Source organism: Asparagus officinalis, chromosome 4 (assembly GCF_001876935.1).
Source record: "Asparagus officinalis chromosome 4, Aspof.V1, whole genome shotgun sequence".
NCBI lineage: Eukaryota > Viridiplantae > Streptophyta > Magnoliopsida > Asparagales > Asparagaceae > Asparagus > Asparagus officinalis.
Window position 1 is genome coordinate 131,644,371 of NC_033797.1, and position 14,040 is coordinate 131,658,410.

The 14,040-nt window shown below is 34.3% G+C and overlaps 2 protein-coding genes and 2 long non-coding RNA genes across 6 annotated transcripts; 3 read left to right on the top strand and 1 right to left on the bottom strand.

Moving 5' to 3' along the window:
* On the top strand, positions 1-3,784 carry LOC109838924 (pentatricopeptide repeat-containing protein At4g17616). 3 transcript variants are annotated; one of them, XR_002246614.1, is made up of 5 exons: positions 1-124; positions 341-440; positions 524-2,438; positions 2,539-2,612; positions 3,655-3,784. XR_002246614.1 is itself a non-coding variant. In XM_020407352.1 (3 exons), exons 2-3 carry the CDS (start codon positions 357-359, stop codon positions 2,498-2,500), a joined length of 2,061 nt encoding a protein of 686 aa, XP_020262941.1. In that variant the 5' UTR covers positions 1-124; positions 341-356; the 3' UTR covers positions 2,501-2,596. The 3 variants fall into 3 exon arrangements, 2 of the variants coding, with proteins under 2 accessions (XP_020262941.1, XP_020262942.1); XM_020407352.1 differs by lacking the exon at positions 3,655-3,784 and having other exon boundaries at positions 524-2,596; XM_020407353.1 differs by lacking the exon at positions 3,655-3,784 and having other exon boundaries at positions 56-124; positions 288-440; positions 524-2,596.
* On the bottom strand, positions 2,648-12,732 carry LOC109838925. The gene is made up of 6 exons (XM_020407354.1): positions 12,493-12,732; positions 7,049-7,420; positions 6,339-6,671; positions 6,055-6,198; positions 4,958-5,326; positions 2,648-4,096 (listed from the first exon to the last, which is right to left on the bottom strand). The coding sequence occupies exons 1-6, from the start codon at positions 12,694-12,696 to the stop codon at positions 3,605-3,607; spliced, it is 1,914 nt and encodes a 637-aa protein (XP_020262943.1). The 5' UTR covers positions 12,697-12,732; the 3' UTR covers positions 2,648-3,604.
* Positions 6,484-7,266, top strand: LOC109838926. The gene is made up of 3 exons (XR_002246615.1): positions 6,484-6,687; positions 6,894-7,093; positions 7,171-7,266. It is a non-coding gene; the product is annotated as an uncharacterized LOC109838926 (long non-coding RNA).
* LOC109838927 lies at positions 7,311-7,856 on the top strand. The gene is made up of 2 exons (XR_002246616.1): positions 7,311-7,433; positions 7,617-7,856. It is a non-coding gene; the product is annotated as an uncharacterized LOC109838927 (long non-coding RNA).

Here is a 14,040-nt window from a genome sequence, read left to right on the forward strand (position 1 = left end):
GCAAATATGTCACAACTAAAAGCCCTCAATTTCCCTATCTCTCTGCTTTCATTCATCTTGCGCTTAATTATTACTCACCATTTTTTTTAAATTTCGGTTGAGTTCGCCCTCAAATCCAGTTCAGGTGTGCCCTTTAATTTCAATCTTAATGCTGCTAATTTTTCCTTCAGTTAATTAGGTTCTTTAACCAATTTGCCTGTGGAATTTTGCCCTTATTTTTGTTGCCCATTAATTAGTCCACAAATTCGATTAATTTATAATAATAGAATTTGATCATATGATTTTAGGTATTATAAAAAAAATTCTGCTCTTTTCTGACGGTTCTTTTCACCGGAAACAGCTCTGATGCGATCACAATGAGAGGTTTTTCTGGGCTTTCTCAGTTGAGACGGAGATGCTCGTTGTTTGCTTCTGCTTCAAAAGTTAATGGGGCTACAAATGTAATGCTTTTGATTGCTTGCAGTAATTTACTTCTTTTTTTTTCAAAAAATTATTTGTTGACATCTCAAGTTTCAAATCACAGGGTTGTCGTTCTTATCAGTTCCATTCGTCCATAAATAACTTTGAGATCAATTCTAACCCGAGTAGTCTTCAGCATCTTTCTACTAGCATTCGACCGGGGGTCTTATGGGAACACTCCTCTTATGACACCCTATTGAAAAAACTTGAAATTTCTATGGAAAATGGTTCGGAAGAAGAAACATTGGAGGCTTTCAATAATTTTAGAAGATTGCATGGTTTCCCAAATCGCGAATTGGTGAACAAAATGGTTGTTAGCTTTTCGTACTCATCAGACCGTCAGTGGCTTCGTAAAGCATATGATTTAGTACTTTTAATTCTAGACAAGAAGCCCAATGTTCTTTATCATGACTCTTTATCAAGGCTAGCTCTCACTCTTGCGAGAGCTCAGATGCCGATTCCTGCATCCACGGTTCTAAGGGTTATCTTGGAGAAATTTAAGCTTCCGCCGATAGATTCATGGAATATTTTGTTTTCCCACTTAGTCAAGACTAAAGTTGGGTCCTTTCTTGCATCTGAAATTTTGATCGAATTTTGTGAGTTTTGCTTGAAACACAAGTCGGATGGAAAAATTTCTAAGCAAAATAAGGTTATGTACCCGAGTACTATCATGTTCAACCTTGTTCTTAGTTCATGTTTGCAATTTAAGTCGTCGTTCAAGGCTCAACATATAATAGAAATTATGTCTCAATCGGAAGTTGTAGCTGATGCGAGCACTATAGTAATTATTGCTCGGATATATGAAATCTGTGGGCAACGTGACGAACTAAAGAAACTCCAAGCACACATTGATGCTGTTTCTTCTGTACTTCTAACTCGCCACTACCGAGAGTTTTATGATAGTCTGTTGAGCTTACACTTCAAATTTAATGATCTTGATTCTGCTTCAGAACTTGTGTTGGATCTCTATCGGCGGCCAAAATTTTCTCATCCGCGGTTACAAAAGCACTGTGTTTTTCAAATAGGGTCGAGCAACCTTAACACGGGTTCTAAAATTGTGGTTGATCCTAGTATGTTGCAGAAAGATCTAATTGTTGATACCCAAAGTAAGTGTGAGTTTGTTCTCTTTGTTGATGGGAAGCTTCTTCCTTCTAATAAGGCTCTTGCGAAACTTGTAGATGGTTATGTGAAAGAAAAAAATGTGACTAAGTTGTCAAAACTTTTGATTGATATTCAAAAGGAGGTCGATTCAGAAGAAGCCACTTTGTGTTCAGATGTAATAGATGCTTGCATTCATCAAAGCTGGTTGGAGACTGCTCATGACATTATAGATGACTTGGAATCAGCTACAATTCCAGTGCAAGCCAGTACTTATGAGTCATTATTGAGATCTTACATCAAAGATAACATGTTGGATGAATCGGAATTGTTATTAAAGCAGATGAAAACAGCGGGTCATTATGTAAACTTGTCAGATGAAAATACCCTTCTTAATAAGAGAACAGAGGATCTGGTTGCCCTCATAGACAGAGAAACTAGAGAGAATAGTATTGCGTCTTCTATGATTTATGAGTTCAATAACTCAATTCTATTCTTTTGCAAGGCCAAGATGATGGACGATGCTTTGAAAACTTTCAATAGGATGCAACAAAAGGGCATCCAACCCACAGTAGAAACTTTCAGCCATTTAGTAAAAGGTTACTCCTCTTTGAAAATGTATCGCCAAATAACAATACTTTGGGGAGAAACTAGGAGGAGAATAGAAGATCAAGTTCTAATGGCAGACAGGGACTTGTTAGATTGCTTTCTGTGCAATTTTATTCAAGGCGGGTATTTCGAGCGCGTAATGGATATAGTAAATTATATGTTGAAGAATAATATGTTTACTGATACATGGAAGTATAAAAGAGAGTTTCTTAAGCTTCACAGTGATTTGTACTGGAGCTTAAAAGCATCAGATGCAAGAACAGATGCACAGAGTAAGAGGCTTGAGTATGTTCGTGCTTTTCGAAGATGGGTAGGAATTGACCAGAAGAGATAGAAGAATTGCTGATTCTTTTTCTAAATTCTGTTTTATAGAGTAAAATGAACAATGTAAAAGATGTTTTCAAGATATCATGAGATCTTGAGTTGGTTATTTACAGCCGGCTAAGGTAACATTATCTACTATTAACTTTCCTTTTTTTTTGGATTGAGCCTTATATTTTCTTTCATGAAGTAAAGATAAAAGGAGCTAAGTTAGTTTCTGAATCTGAATACATGCATCTGTTGACTAACAGGGAACAAACACCTTCTAACACCTTCTGATTTTTTTATCTTTGCAATAACAATTACCAGTAACTTTCATTCTGATCGAGGTATAGAAAAATACACAGCCTATGCCAACTATAATATGAGCACTAATGTGAGGATAGTGAGGTTTTCTAACATTGAAAAAGGAAGCATTCACTCAGGAAAGTGCAAAGTTTCATTTTTTGGTTTTATCTATACTATATATTAAGAAAAGCCCCTCTTTTAGACATTGTGAGCCACATCTTTAGAATTCCCAAAATGTCTTTACATCTGAAAAAAAATTAACTGTGAAAGCCCACACGCTTAAAAAATCAACAAAAATGCCCTCAAAGGAATGTTGGGATTTTTTTTTTCAAAGAAATGCCCTTAAACTTGGAAAACTTCAGAACAACTCAACAAAAATACTCAAAATCATTACCGGTTCATTGACAATTCTCCCCTCACATTTTGTGTAATGCACGCAGAGAATGCACTAGAGTACTAGTAATAATTTAATAATTCTTTCAGAATCTCCAGTGAGCATTTCATACACGTTCATATTCTGCTGACTTTATTAAGTGCAATGTACAATTATTGGATATGCTTTGTTTGCCCATGGAGAGATTGTGGATGGAAATATGACCAAACTCTTTCCTTTCAAATTATCTGGGTGCATGAATTGCTTATAGGTGCGCATTTTAGACTGTTTTCTACTGGTCAAGAAAACATTTCTATATTGGTTCCTTTACATGTATACTATCTTCATTGAAAATCTAACAACAGACCATCAGTTTGTGGATTCCCAAGCTATCCTTTGTTTCTCTGTGATCAGCATCTACAATAAATATAAGAAAGGGGCAAAATAATTTAAAAGTTAAATGTTACTACCAATTCTTCTCAACTGATGACAACCATTGATCTCAGGCCAACGGGTTGCTGTTGTGTTATTTTTCTTCCAAATTTCAAGCATGTTGGTCAAATATGCTAGCTTGGCCTTCTCACTACCACAACAATTTGCATTCACGGTGATCACCTCTTTGAACTCCATGCTGGCTTCACAGGAACCACTGAAACAGGTGGTGTCTAAGAACTTCACTTTCATTCTTAATTGCCTAAAGACACCATTGTGCTTCATCATATTTAGAACATCTCGTTGTTTCATGCCTCTGGAGTTATATCTATAAGCGTACCATTTATCAAACAATGCAGTAGTTTTGTTATTTGAGATCACATAGTAGAAACCGGCATTTATATGGTTGATTTCATCAAACGGCTTGCCATTGTATGTATCACAACTTGTCTGCACATCTTCTCCATTGAGAGCCAACTTTGAGAATGGATTTCTCAGCCACATTACATCCAAATCCTGATGATTGAGAGGAGAAAGGTATGATCTTGAATAACTTAATGCATCAAAATTTCTGGTGTTGCCTTAGACCAAGTAAATATGCTTTAAATATGTTAAATTGCTCTTAGTTTTATCACTTTATGTATATTATGCAGAAGCATTCAATAGAGCACTATACAATTGTTTAATAGTGGAAAATATTTGACTTGATGAGGGCTGCTTAAGTAGCAAATGACATTCTACTATATTATCTTTAGAATCTTAGGTTAGTATATAACTCAGTGAAATTTGTTTGCCTACTCTAAATACATCACTCTGTGTTTCATTAATGTGATGGAGAAGAAAAGGTTGGTCTGGAAATTTGTTTCAATTTTTTGGTTACTGACGGTACAATTTTATGGATATCCAATCAAACTCTTTCCTTGCTAATTAAGTGAAGATAGACCACCTGCGTTATCCCTGTCTTGCAATCCCCCCCCCCTCACAAAAAAAAAACCAACCCAAAAATAAGGAAACCATTTTTTTTGTACTCTTTTACCTCAGAGTCACTAATTTCACCCAATGGCAAGATTTGCAGAATTTCACCAAGGGTAAAATAGTCGAAAAAATTTAACCCAGGGGTTTTCATCCACAACAAGGAAACTACAAGGATATTAAGTGCGAAATGAGGATACTTCAGGGTCTATGTGCAATTAACCGAAGATTACATAAAGCTGAAGTATGACCAATTGGATTCCCTCTTTGATAAAATATTTGTCTGCTTTCATTTATTATTGTACTTACTTATCTAACTTTTTCTTCCATGTTATCTTTGAATATTTATGGTTTGTTAAATGTAATTCCTTATATTACAACCGAAAACTATCCATGGAAACATACCGTATAAATGAAGTTGTATCCAAGCTTGAGAACATCTCCAAGTAGACGGATCCTCTGCCACATCACTTTGTCAAGTTCCTCATTTGTAAACTGCTGCTCCTTAAAGAAATCAATTCCCTTGACGACGAGGCGATGACAATGGAGGTTTAGTAGCTTGCATCGATCGAAGGCTACTTTATCGATTGCCATAAAGAGGATGTGCCTGATCAAGGACTTAATATCCGTAGTGTGCTGAAGGCTCTGAAGAAAGAGGTCTAGAATGCCGTTATTCTCTGAATATTCTTTGCTCAGCACACTGATAATCAAGGTCTTGTTCTGCATCGCAGTCTTCTCTAGGTTTTTCCGTAGCTCGAGGTTGGAGACATCTTTCTGGTTACAAGCAATGCACTGGTTAGATGAGTTCACTGCAGATATATTGATTCTAATAATTAACCTTTTATCTATTTAAGATGATTTATGACTAGACTTCATTTATCTAGTTTTTGTAGCAGTGAAAACATTCTTATTGATTGCCGACATGCTTAAGTGTGCTTGCCTGTTTAAATTGCAGAAATCCTTTTCCTCCTTATTTGAAGTTGCTTGTGCTTCTATGTATGTGTTAAATAGAAGAAACCCATATCTTATGTATTTGTGTTTGAATAGCAGAATTCCTTTCTCTTCTGAATTAAGATTTTGTGTGAGTGTCTTGAGTAATGGATCAAGTAGTAGAATTCCTGTGCGCGTGCGCCATTTATATGTTCAAATAGAAGGAATCGTTTTCTCGCCTATTGAAGGTATTTCTTTTTGTGTCTTTGTGTGCGTATGATCTCCCCTCTCATGTGTGTAAAATAGCAGAAATCTTTTATGGATGTACATGGTTGTGTACGTGTGGGTGTCTGTGTTTGTATGAGAGTTTGTGAATGTTTTCCCAACGTCTATGAACTGGGAAGCAGTTTTGAAAATAGTGAGATTTTTTAGGGGGGAGATTTTGCAAATATGGATTATTTAGGGGTAAATATATAAGAAAACTCTTTCTGCCAACATGACTTGAACTACGAATAAATACACAAAAAAACTATGTAGACGAACAAAGTGTCGAACTTCATTTTGATATGTACCTGCCATGACTTAAAGCAACCTTCATGTGCAGGCCATGTAGCGTTCAACGTGCCATTAGACCTCTTCCACACATCCAAGGCAGCAGCGAGATCAGCGAGCTTTGCCTTCACAATTCGGCAACAGTTAGCATGGACGGTCCTCACCTCTCGAAAATCCCTGCTATCTTCACAAAACCCACTGAACTCGGCAACAGTTAGCATGGACGGTCCTCACCTCTCGAAAATCCCTGCTATCTTCACAAAACCCACTGAACTGAAGAGTATCCAAGAACCTGACTGCTCACCTCTCGAAAATCCCTGCTATCTTCACAAAACCCACTGAACTGAAGAGTATCCAAGAACCTGACTGTCATATTTAACCGACTAAAGGTGCCATTATTTTTCATTTCAACGAGCACATCTTGTTCTTTCCTGCCATTTGAATTTTTTCTGTTGCTGTACCATTCTTCGAAGAGAGCTATGGTTTTGTTGTTTGATGCTACAAAGTAGAATCCAGTGTTGAGGGGGTTGGATTCATCGAAGGGGTTTTCGTTGTAATGGTCGCAACTTATTTGCATGTCTTCGCCATTGTGGCTTAGCTTTGGGAATGGGTTTCTTAGCCACAGAACATCCATATCCTGATTGAAGAAAAAGGTAAAAAAAAAGAGAGTTTATATTACATTTTTATCTATTTTGTCGAAAAGGGTTATTTAGACATTAGTCCCTCAAAATCTTCAATAATTCCATATTAACTCGTCAAACCTTTGAAATTGGTCATAAGCCCCTCAAATCCTTGGTGATCTTGCAATCTTGTCCCTCAATGACCAAATTACCCCTAAACTAATGTTTATTGTGAACAGAGAGGAGTTTAAGTGGATCGTGAACTGAGGGATATTCTAGTTATTGAGGAACCAAATAGCAAGACACCCTGGGATCTGAGGGATTTATGACTGATACCAAAGATTGGCATTGGCCTACACCAGAGTATCTGTAAATCCATGTTTACTCAACTTACCGTGAAGATGAAGCTATATCCACGCCTAAGAACTTCTCCGAGAAGGTAAGTCCTCCTCCACATCATCTCCACAAAACCCCTTGACATAAAAACCATCTCTTCAGAGAAATCATTATGCTCAGTCTCGAGATAGTAACAATGGAGACCTAGGAACCTGCACCTTCGTAAAGCCATCTTATCTACGGCCACGAGGAGAAGGTGTTTGATCAAGAACTCGGTGTCCTCTCCTTCACGAAAACTTCGAAGAAAGAGATCGAGCAAGCTGTTCTCTTCTGCATAAGCTTCGTTCAGTACTGCAATGATTACTGTCTTGTTTGGCATTGAAGCTCGTTGTAGCGCTGCTTCGAGCTCATCTCTAGGTTTGATTGATGCCTGAAATTATAAGGTAGGAGATATTTGCTGAGAAACATAGTTTATTAGTTTAAAAGGTTAACTGCAACATTAAAAGTATCTAGAGGGAAATTAACTTCAAAACATTAATACAACAGGGGTCTTTCCGCAATTAACCCTATTTTCTTTGTATATATTGTGCTACGTATTGAAATTACTTGCATGGCTGTATCTTCAGGAGGGTTTACACTGAAGAAACCAGTGAGAAAGTTGGGGAAGAAATCTGCAGATTTTGTTCAAAAAATGTGGACAAAATTCCTACTTACAGTTACTGGACATCCCAATGTAGCAAGGTTTAAAGCTTTTTTGGTCGTCAGCTTACTGTATCATGTTGCTAGCTTGTTAATTGAGATTCAGTGAATGTTGCAACAACAAATGCTAGCGGTATGAAATCAATTTCAAGTTTATTATTTTGATATCTGCAATTTTATTGTGGAAATTGTACTTGCAATTCCAATTGGGTATTTGGTTGTAAATAATTGGTGCAAAATTACAAACGATTTATAATTTAGGATATGATGGTGAGGGAGCTATAGCTTTGTCTCCACCAAATAGGTGATAACAGTTGCTCTTTTTTTTGTATTAGGTGAAATGCACGTGCACTGTACGTGGTCAAATATCTAAATTATTTATTTTAAGTTTATTTACTATAACATGTTTGTAAAAAAAAGTTTATGATTATCATAAAATATTAAAAAATTCTGGATATTTCCATGTATAATATCTTGTTGGTTTTAACATTTTGCCTTCCACAGAAAAAGTCTTAAAATATTAATGACTTAAGAGTAATTTAATGACTTGAAGATATAATTTCAAAATATTAATGATGTAAGGGACTAATATAAAAAAACTATCATTATTAATGATAAAAATAAATTATTGAATTCATCAAAGTAAAATGGTAGGTTTTATCTGGTCATATAGGATTTTGTTTAACTATAAAGAAATCACTTTCACATGTTGTTTACTTTCGCCTATTGTTTATCCGACGACCAAGTATTATAGATATTCAAAAACTTTTTTCTATAATTTTCTTCGTCAGAATGTGTAAATTCAATCAATAAAGAAAACATAAATTATATGATCGATTTCAAAATCTAATATGTAGTCTTTCTGCATCTTCCTAACTAATTAACGATTTGTCAAAACGATTACTCTCTAGTTTAGAAAATTGTAAAATATAATATGAGAATGATTTATACATATTATGCACTATGAATTGCATTTTAACAAATAATTCAGATCTATCCAATGTCAAATAACATTAAAAAATTTAGATTGAGAGTTATAAGAATCCATTATCCGCAACAATACTTATACCCAAGCTACATGCTTCATAAACTTATAAGAAGGTGAGAACTAAAAAAATGAACAATTTAATTTATTTTGTCAAATAGTTCATTACAAATCATGAAAAACAAGGTGAATTAGAAGGATCATATACCATTCACAAATAAAGGTTAAATTTCTCTTAGAGATTCTTGTAGCAAAAGATTTTCAGAGTTGATGTATAAGATAAATTTTAGGATACATAACCCAAATCAGTTCATAGAGTGATATACTACATCCCTTTTGAAGATATCAACAAAATCGAGTCATTTTTAATTTGATTATAGGCTAGGATTTGGGTCATGTTTAGGAACCAAAAGCGAAACCCACGAAAGCCGCAAAAGTCACAATTCGTCTCCCAAATCTCTCCACTCTCAGCTCTCCCATATTTTAAGCATACATTTTCATGCAAATTCTTATATTTAAAATTCATTAATATGTTAGATTATAGTTTACAATGCTATATTATGTATGAATATTATATCATATGACACCCAATATTTTTTACATATCCCTGATTTCTACAATATGATATCCTAGATTTTAGTTATCCAATATTTATCTGATGTCCAACACTTTGTAGTAGTCATTATATGATATCCTAGATTTTAGTTATCCAATATTTATCTGATGTCCAACACTTTGTAGTAGTCATTCAAAAGCCTCTTCTAAAGATTTTAGTTATCCAATATTTATCTGATGTCCAACACTTTGTAGTAGTCATTCAAAAGCCTCTTCTAAAGATTTCTAAGCAATGTATATAATTTTTAGAAATAATTTAAAATCTCGGGATTATTTAAAATATAATGCTTTAATTTTTGCACATCTCCTCTACTACATAAATATAAGCTAAGCATCTGGCCTCATATTATATGATGGATATTATTTATCAATAGGATCACATACAATTATTTGTGATTAACAAAGGTTTTAAATCTTTATAGACTTAATTGAATTTAAGTACCTTATAGTTTATGAAAGTTATATACCTCCACTTGTATCTTGTTGCGCTTAAATATCTTAATATTTTTTTTAAAATTGCATGTTTGTACCTTCTATCCTGTTGCCTAGACACAAAAATACTCTTTATAATTTTCCTATATGAGTGTCATGGTATAATTCTAGGATAATCCTATGTTTTCTATTCTTTCCATAAATAATTTATTAACATGCAATTGTCTATTAATATATTAGTATACATTAGTGATAATTAATATGATGTAGAGTTTTACAGTAGTATTGGAAGGTTTAGGGACCAAGTTAGACAAATTTGTAATTAATTTATAGTACGAAAGTTATTCACCTCCATTTGTATCTTGATGCACTTAAATATCCTAATATTTTCTAAAATTACATGTTTGTACCTTCTGTCCTGTTACCTAAACGCAAGAATACTCTTTGTAATTTTCCTATATGAGTGTCATGTTACAATTTTAGAATAATTCTATGTTTTCTACTCTTTCCATAAATAATTTATTAACATGCAATTTGCTTATTAATATATTATTGTACATTAGTAATAATTAATATGATGTAGAGTTTTACAATAACATTGAAAGTTTTAGGGACCAAGTTAGACAAACTCGAAGTGACATATAATATAATTAATTAACAATAATAATTAATTTAGTTTAGTTAGGATTAAAATGTAATATCAAAAAATAGGGGTAATATAGTCCATAAAAAGTTTTTCCACAACTTCCTCTTTTAAAGGGAGTATGTTTTTTTTATAATTTTATTTACAAATTGTAAATTTACTTACCTTTTGTAATGATGGTTTTGCTCATCCAATATGGAAAATATAAATATGCCCATAACATTACTTCTACAATTCTATTTCATCTCAACCATAGCAAGTGAAATATGGATTTTCTACATTCTATATCATGTATACCTAGTTAATCTTGAGGTAGTGGTCGTATGTTACTCCCTCTGTCATAATTTTTTTACTGGAGAATCAAGGGGAAAGTAACTCATTGTTAGGTGCTAAACTATACAGGGTGCAATGGAAAAATAAGCAACTAGTTGGAATAATTATAAAATATGACTCAATGAAGCTGATAAAATCTATTGAGTGCATTCCCATTTGAGTGTTATAACTTTATAGTATTATATTTTTTTTCCTTTTAGGTCAATAGATACTTATCGTTCACCCTCAAAGAAAATTTTTTCTGCCTCCGCTGCTGCAGTACCCCGCCGAAAGCAAACTGCACATACTTGTGGCCTGTTATGTTTTCTTTTCTTAAATTTTTGGTGAATTCATCCTACTTCACTTTCTATATATTTTCCCTTTTAAGTGGAATTGATAAAGAAAATATGAAGTCAGAGAAAAAAAGATCCTTCCAGAATCAGCATATATTGTGTACGCAAGTTCATACATCTACGGATCAGTGGCGGATCCAAGATTTCTGAAAAGTGATGTCACCATATAAGTATATAACCAATATTTTATCTAAGCACTTGTGAGGCAATCAACACTTCAACAAACTGACTGCAACCTATAGGAGTATATTTGGAAGTGGTTGAGTTTAAATGATAAATCAATCAAAAGAGTAACACAAAATATTAGTGATGATACATAAAACACAAGCACAGTACTCAAGACATCACATTCTTAAGCACCACGACCTCATTCCGAGAAGGAGAGGAGAATTACAGAGATGAGATAGGACTTAAATTGATAATCATAATGCTCTAATTTTTGAACTCTCTCTCATCAAAGAACAAATAGAGAAGCTCAAGTCTTTTTTTTTCTTTGCACTCTGTGTTTTCTTCCTCTATATGACAGAACAAGTAACATTATTAAAGTAGCTTTCTTCATGGGCCAACTCCCACGAAGTTTTGATCAAGCTCTCCATTTGAACAAAAAGACAAGTAGACCGCACATGTTGTAAACTTAATTTCAAATAAAACTCACTAGTGTGAACACCGTGTAAAGTACGACATATTTTTCTCTCGCTACAGTAATTTCAGTTTTAACTGCTACGTTATTTTCTTAATTTTCGCCTTTGCTACAGTATTCCCGTGTGCCACAGTGTTTTCATCCAATTTCCTGAGAGATGAAATATATTTGTAAGTTTGTGCGCTCGTTTTAATATTGCGCCACTGCTATGAATGCACGTGAATGTGAGCACAGGGTAAAACTGACAGGGATAAACGAAAAATCCCAATATCGTTATCATGATATGAAAGTTATCCGTTCTCAACAGTTTTACAACCAATTATTTTGAATTTGTACAGCGAAGTTCTACTGACCACGCGAAAGAAACTTTTCAACTGCATGCGTCAACTACAAAAGACTTTAATGCGCTCTACTTTTAAATATCATCCCAAAGACAATCCCAAAAAAAAAAATAAAAATAAAAAAAATAAAAATCTCATTGTTTAGTTCGTCTTCGGTCACAAATATCCATTATGCATGTATTTCTATAATATTATATTTTTATTTTTAGATAAATAGATATCAGTTCTCTGTTATTAATAAACTCAGAATTTAACGCGGACAATCCCTGCCATTTGATCGTGCGAGCATTGCTCTAAACAAGATTAGATCGATCGACTTGTTGTTTCTATTTTCTCTAGTTGACAAATTTCATAGACATCTTTGTTCAGTTTCATTAAGAAAACATGAGAGCCAACATAATGCATCATAATGTTAAAAAAGAACAAGCATTTTTGAGATAGATAGGAGGGAGAAAAAGAAAAAGAAAAAGAAAAAAACTAACCGAAACTTGTTTATTTTGTAGCCGGAAAAATCCTCCGGCAGCCGTCGACGACCAAACACAGTCGTAAATTACCATGACCGACGCGAAAAGCAAGACGGCGAAAACGACGGCGATCGGACCGGCGGCGCGGCTGGCGGTGAATCCTCCATCTCCCTTCATCTCCCTCCCCAAAACTCCAACAACGCTGTTGTAGTTATTTCTCATTCACAGGGTTTTTGTGCAGCCAGATGCAATCCTATCTCTACTCTCTAGTAATGGTTTATAGTTAATATCGGTTCATGCAAACTTACCCACTCACCCCGCTCACGTGCTTGCAGTTGACTAACATTGGCAGTTAGTATAGCTTGTACGTTATCTTCGGTTTGAATCCCTAATCTTCTGCTGGGCTCTTTATTTTTATTTTTTTATCTTAGTCCCTTGCATCTTTCACATTTTACCTCAAATCATTGAATTACTATCGATCAGGTCCTCAATTCTAATAAATTGTTTCACATTAATCGCTGAATGCTATACTGTACACTCTTGATTGATTGAAGAGACTAATTTGAAAATAACTTAAGATTGGGAACCTAATAGCGCTTTATATGATTTCGGGGAAGAAAATAAGGGTTTAATATCCAGAACCCCATTTTCTTTTTTAGGGGCTGTTTGGTTGTATGTTTTTACCATGTAAAAGGATGGAAAGTGTAAAAAAGTAGGTCCCAAGTTTAGGGGCTGTTTGGTTGTATGTTTTTACCATGTAAAAGGATGGAAAGTGTAAAAAAGTAGGTCCCAATGTCAGCTTTCATCACTTTGTATGTTTTTACCATGTAAAAGGATGGAAAGTGTAAAAAAGTAGGTCCCAATGTCAGCTTTCATCACTTTACTTTGTTTGTTTAAATTCTCTTTTACATGAAAAGCTTACACCTTTTGATAATGTGTCACCGAAAGCAAAATCACCAAAATTAGGAGTAATTTTATTGTTATGCCGACACAATGTCATAAATGTGTCCAAAATAATAATAAAAAAGTCAAAACCTTGTAGAAAGTGGTGAGGTGGATAACCACTTTCCATTTTGTATCATAAATACTCTAGTTTACATTATACTACCCAAACAATGTAATACTATTATTTTAGGATTCGCAAAGATTCCTAATTAAACAATGTAAACACTCGAATGGAAAGTGGTGAGGTGGATAACCACTTTCTATTTTGTGTCATAAATACTCTAGTTTCCTAAAGGCTTCCAAACAGCCCCTTACTGTCGAGATGATTTTAAGCCTTTTAGGTTGTATATAGGTGTGAGGTTAGCATGTCCATCATTATCAAGAGGAGGGTCAACCATCGATAAAGACCATAAAATAGGTAAAGCATGTACTTAACATCCTAGACTTATAATTAATTCGGTAAGTATAACCATTATTACACATCATAGTTTTTTATGTGTGCATAAATTATGGAAACTACTGTACGAAGGACACTTGCCATGCTTGTGGCCTAATGGAGATCTTATAATGATTTTTCCATTAATTGTGACTGTTGCGTCACGCATTATTCCTTGATTTTTT

Bases quoted from the DNA above. Each gene is read 5' to 3' on its own strand.
- LOC109838924 (XM_020407352.1), top strand. From the start codon at position 357: ATGAGAGGTTTTTCTGGGCTTTCTCAGTTGAGACGGAGATGCTCGTTG. The intron at 441-523 runs GTAATGCTTTTG...TTCAAATCACAG, and splicing joins AAGTTAATGGGGCTACAAAT to GGTTGTCGTTCTTATCAGTT.
- LOC109838925 (XM_020407354.1), bottom strand. From the start codon at position 12,696: ATGAGAAATAACTACAACAGCGTTGTTGGAGTTTTGGGGAGGGAGATG. The intron at 6,672-7,048 runs GTAAGTTGAGTA...TTCTTCAATCAG, and splicing joins GATATAGCTTCATCTTCACG to GATATGGATGTTCTGTGGCT. The intron at 6,199-6,338 runs GTGAGCAGTCAG...GATTTTCGAGAG, and splicing joins ATAGCAGGGATTTTCGAGAG to GTGAGGACCGTCCATGCTAA.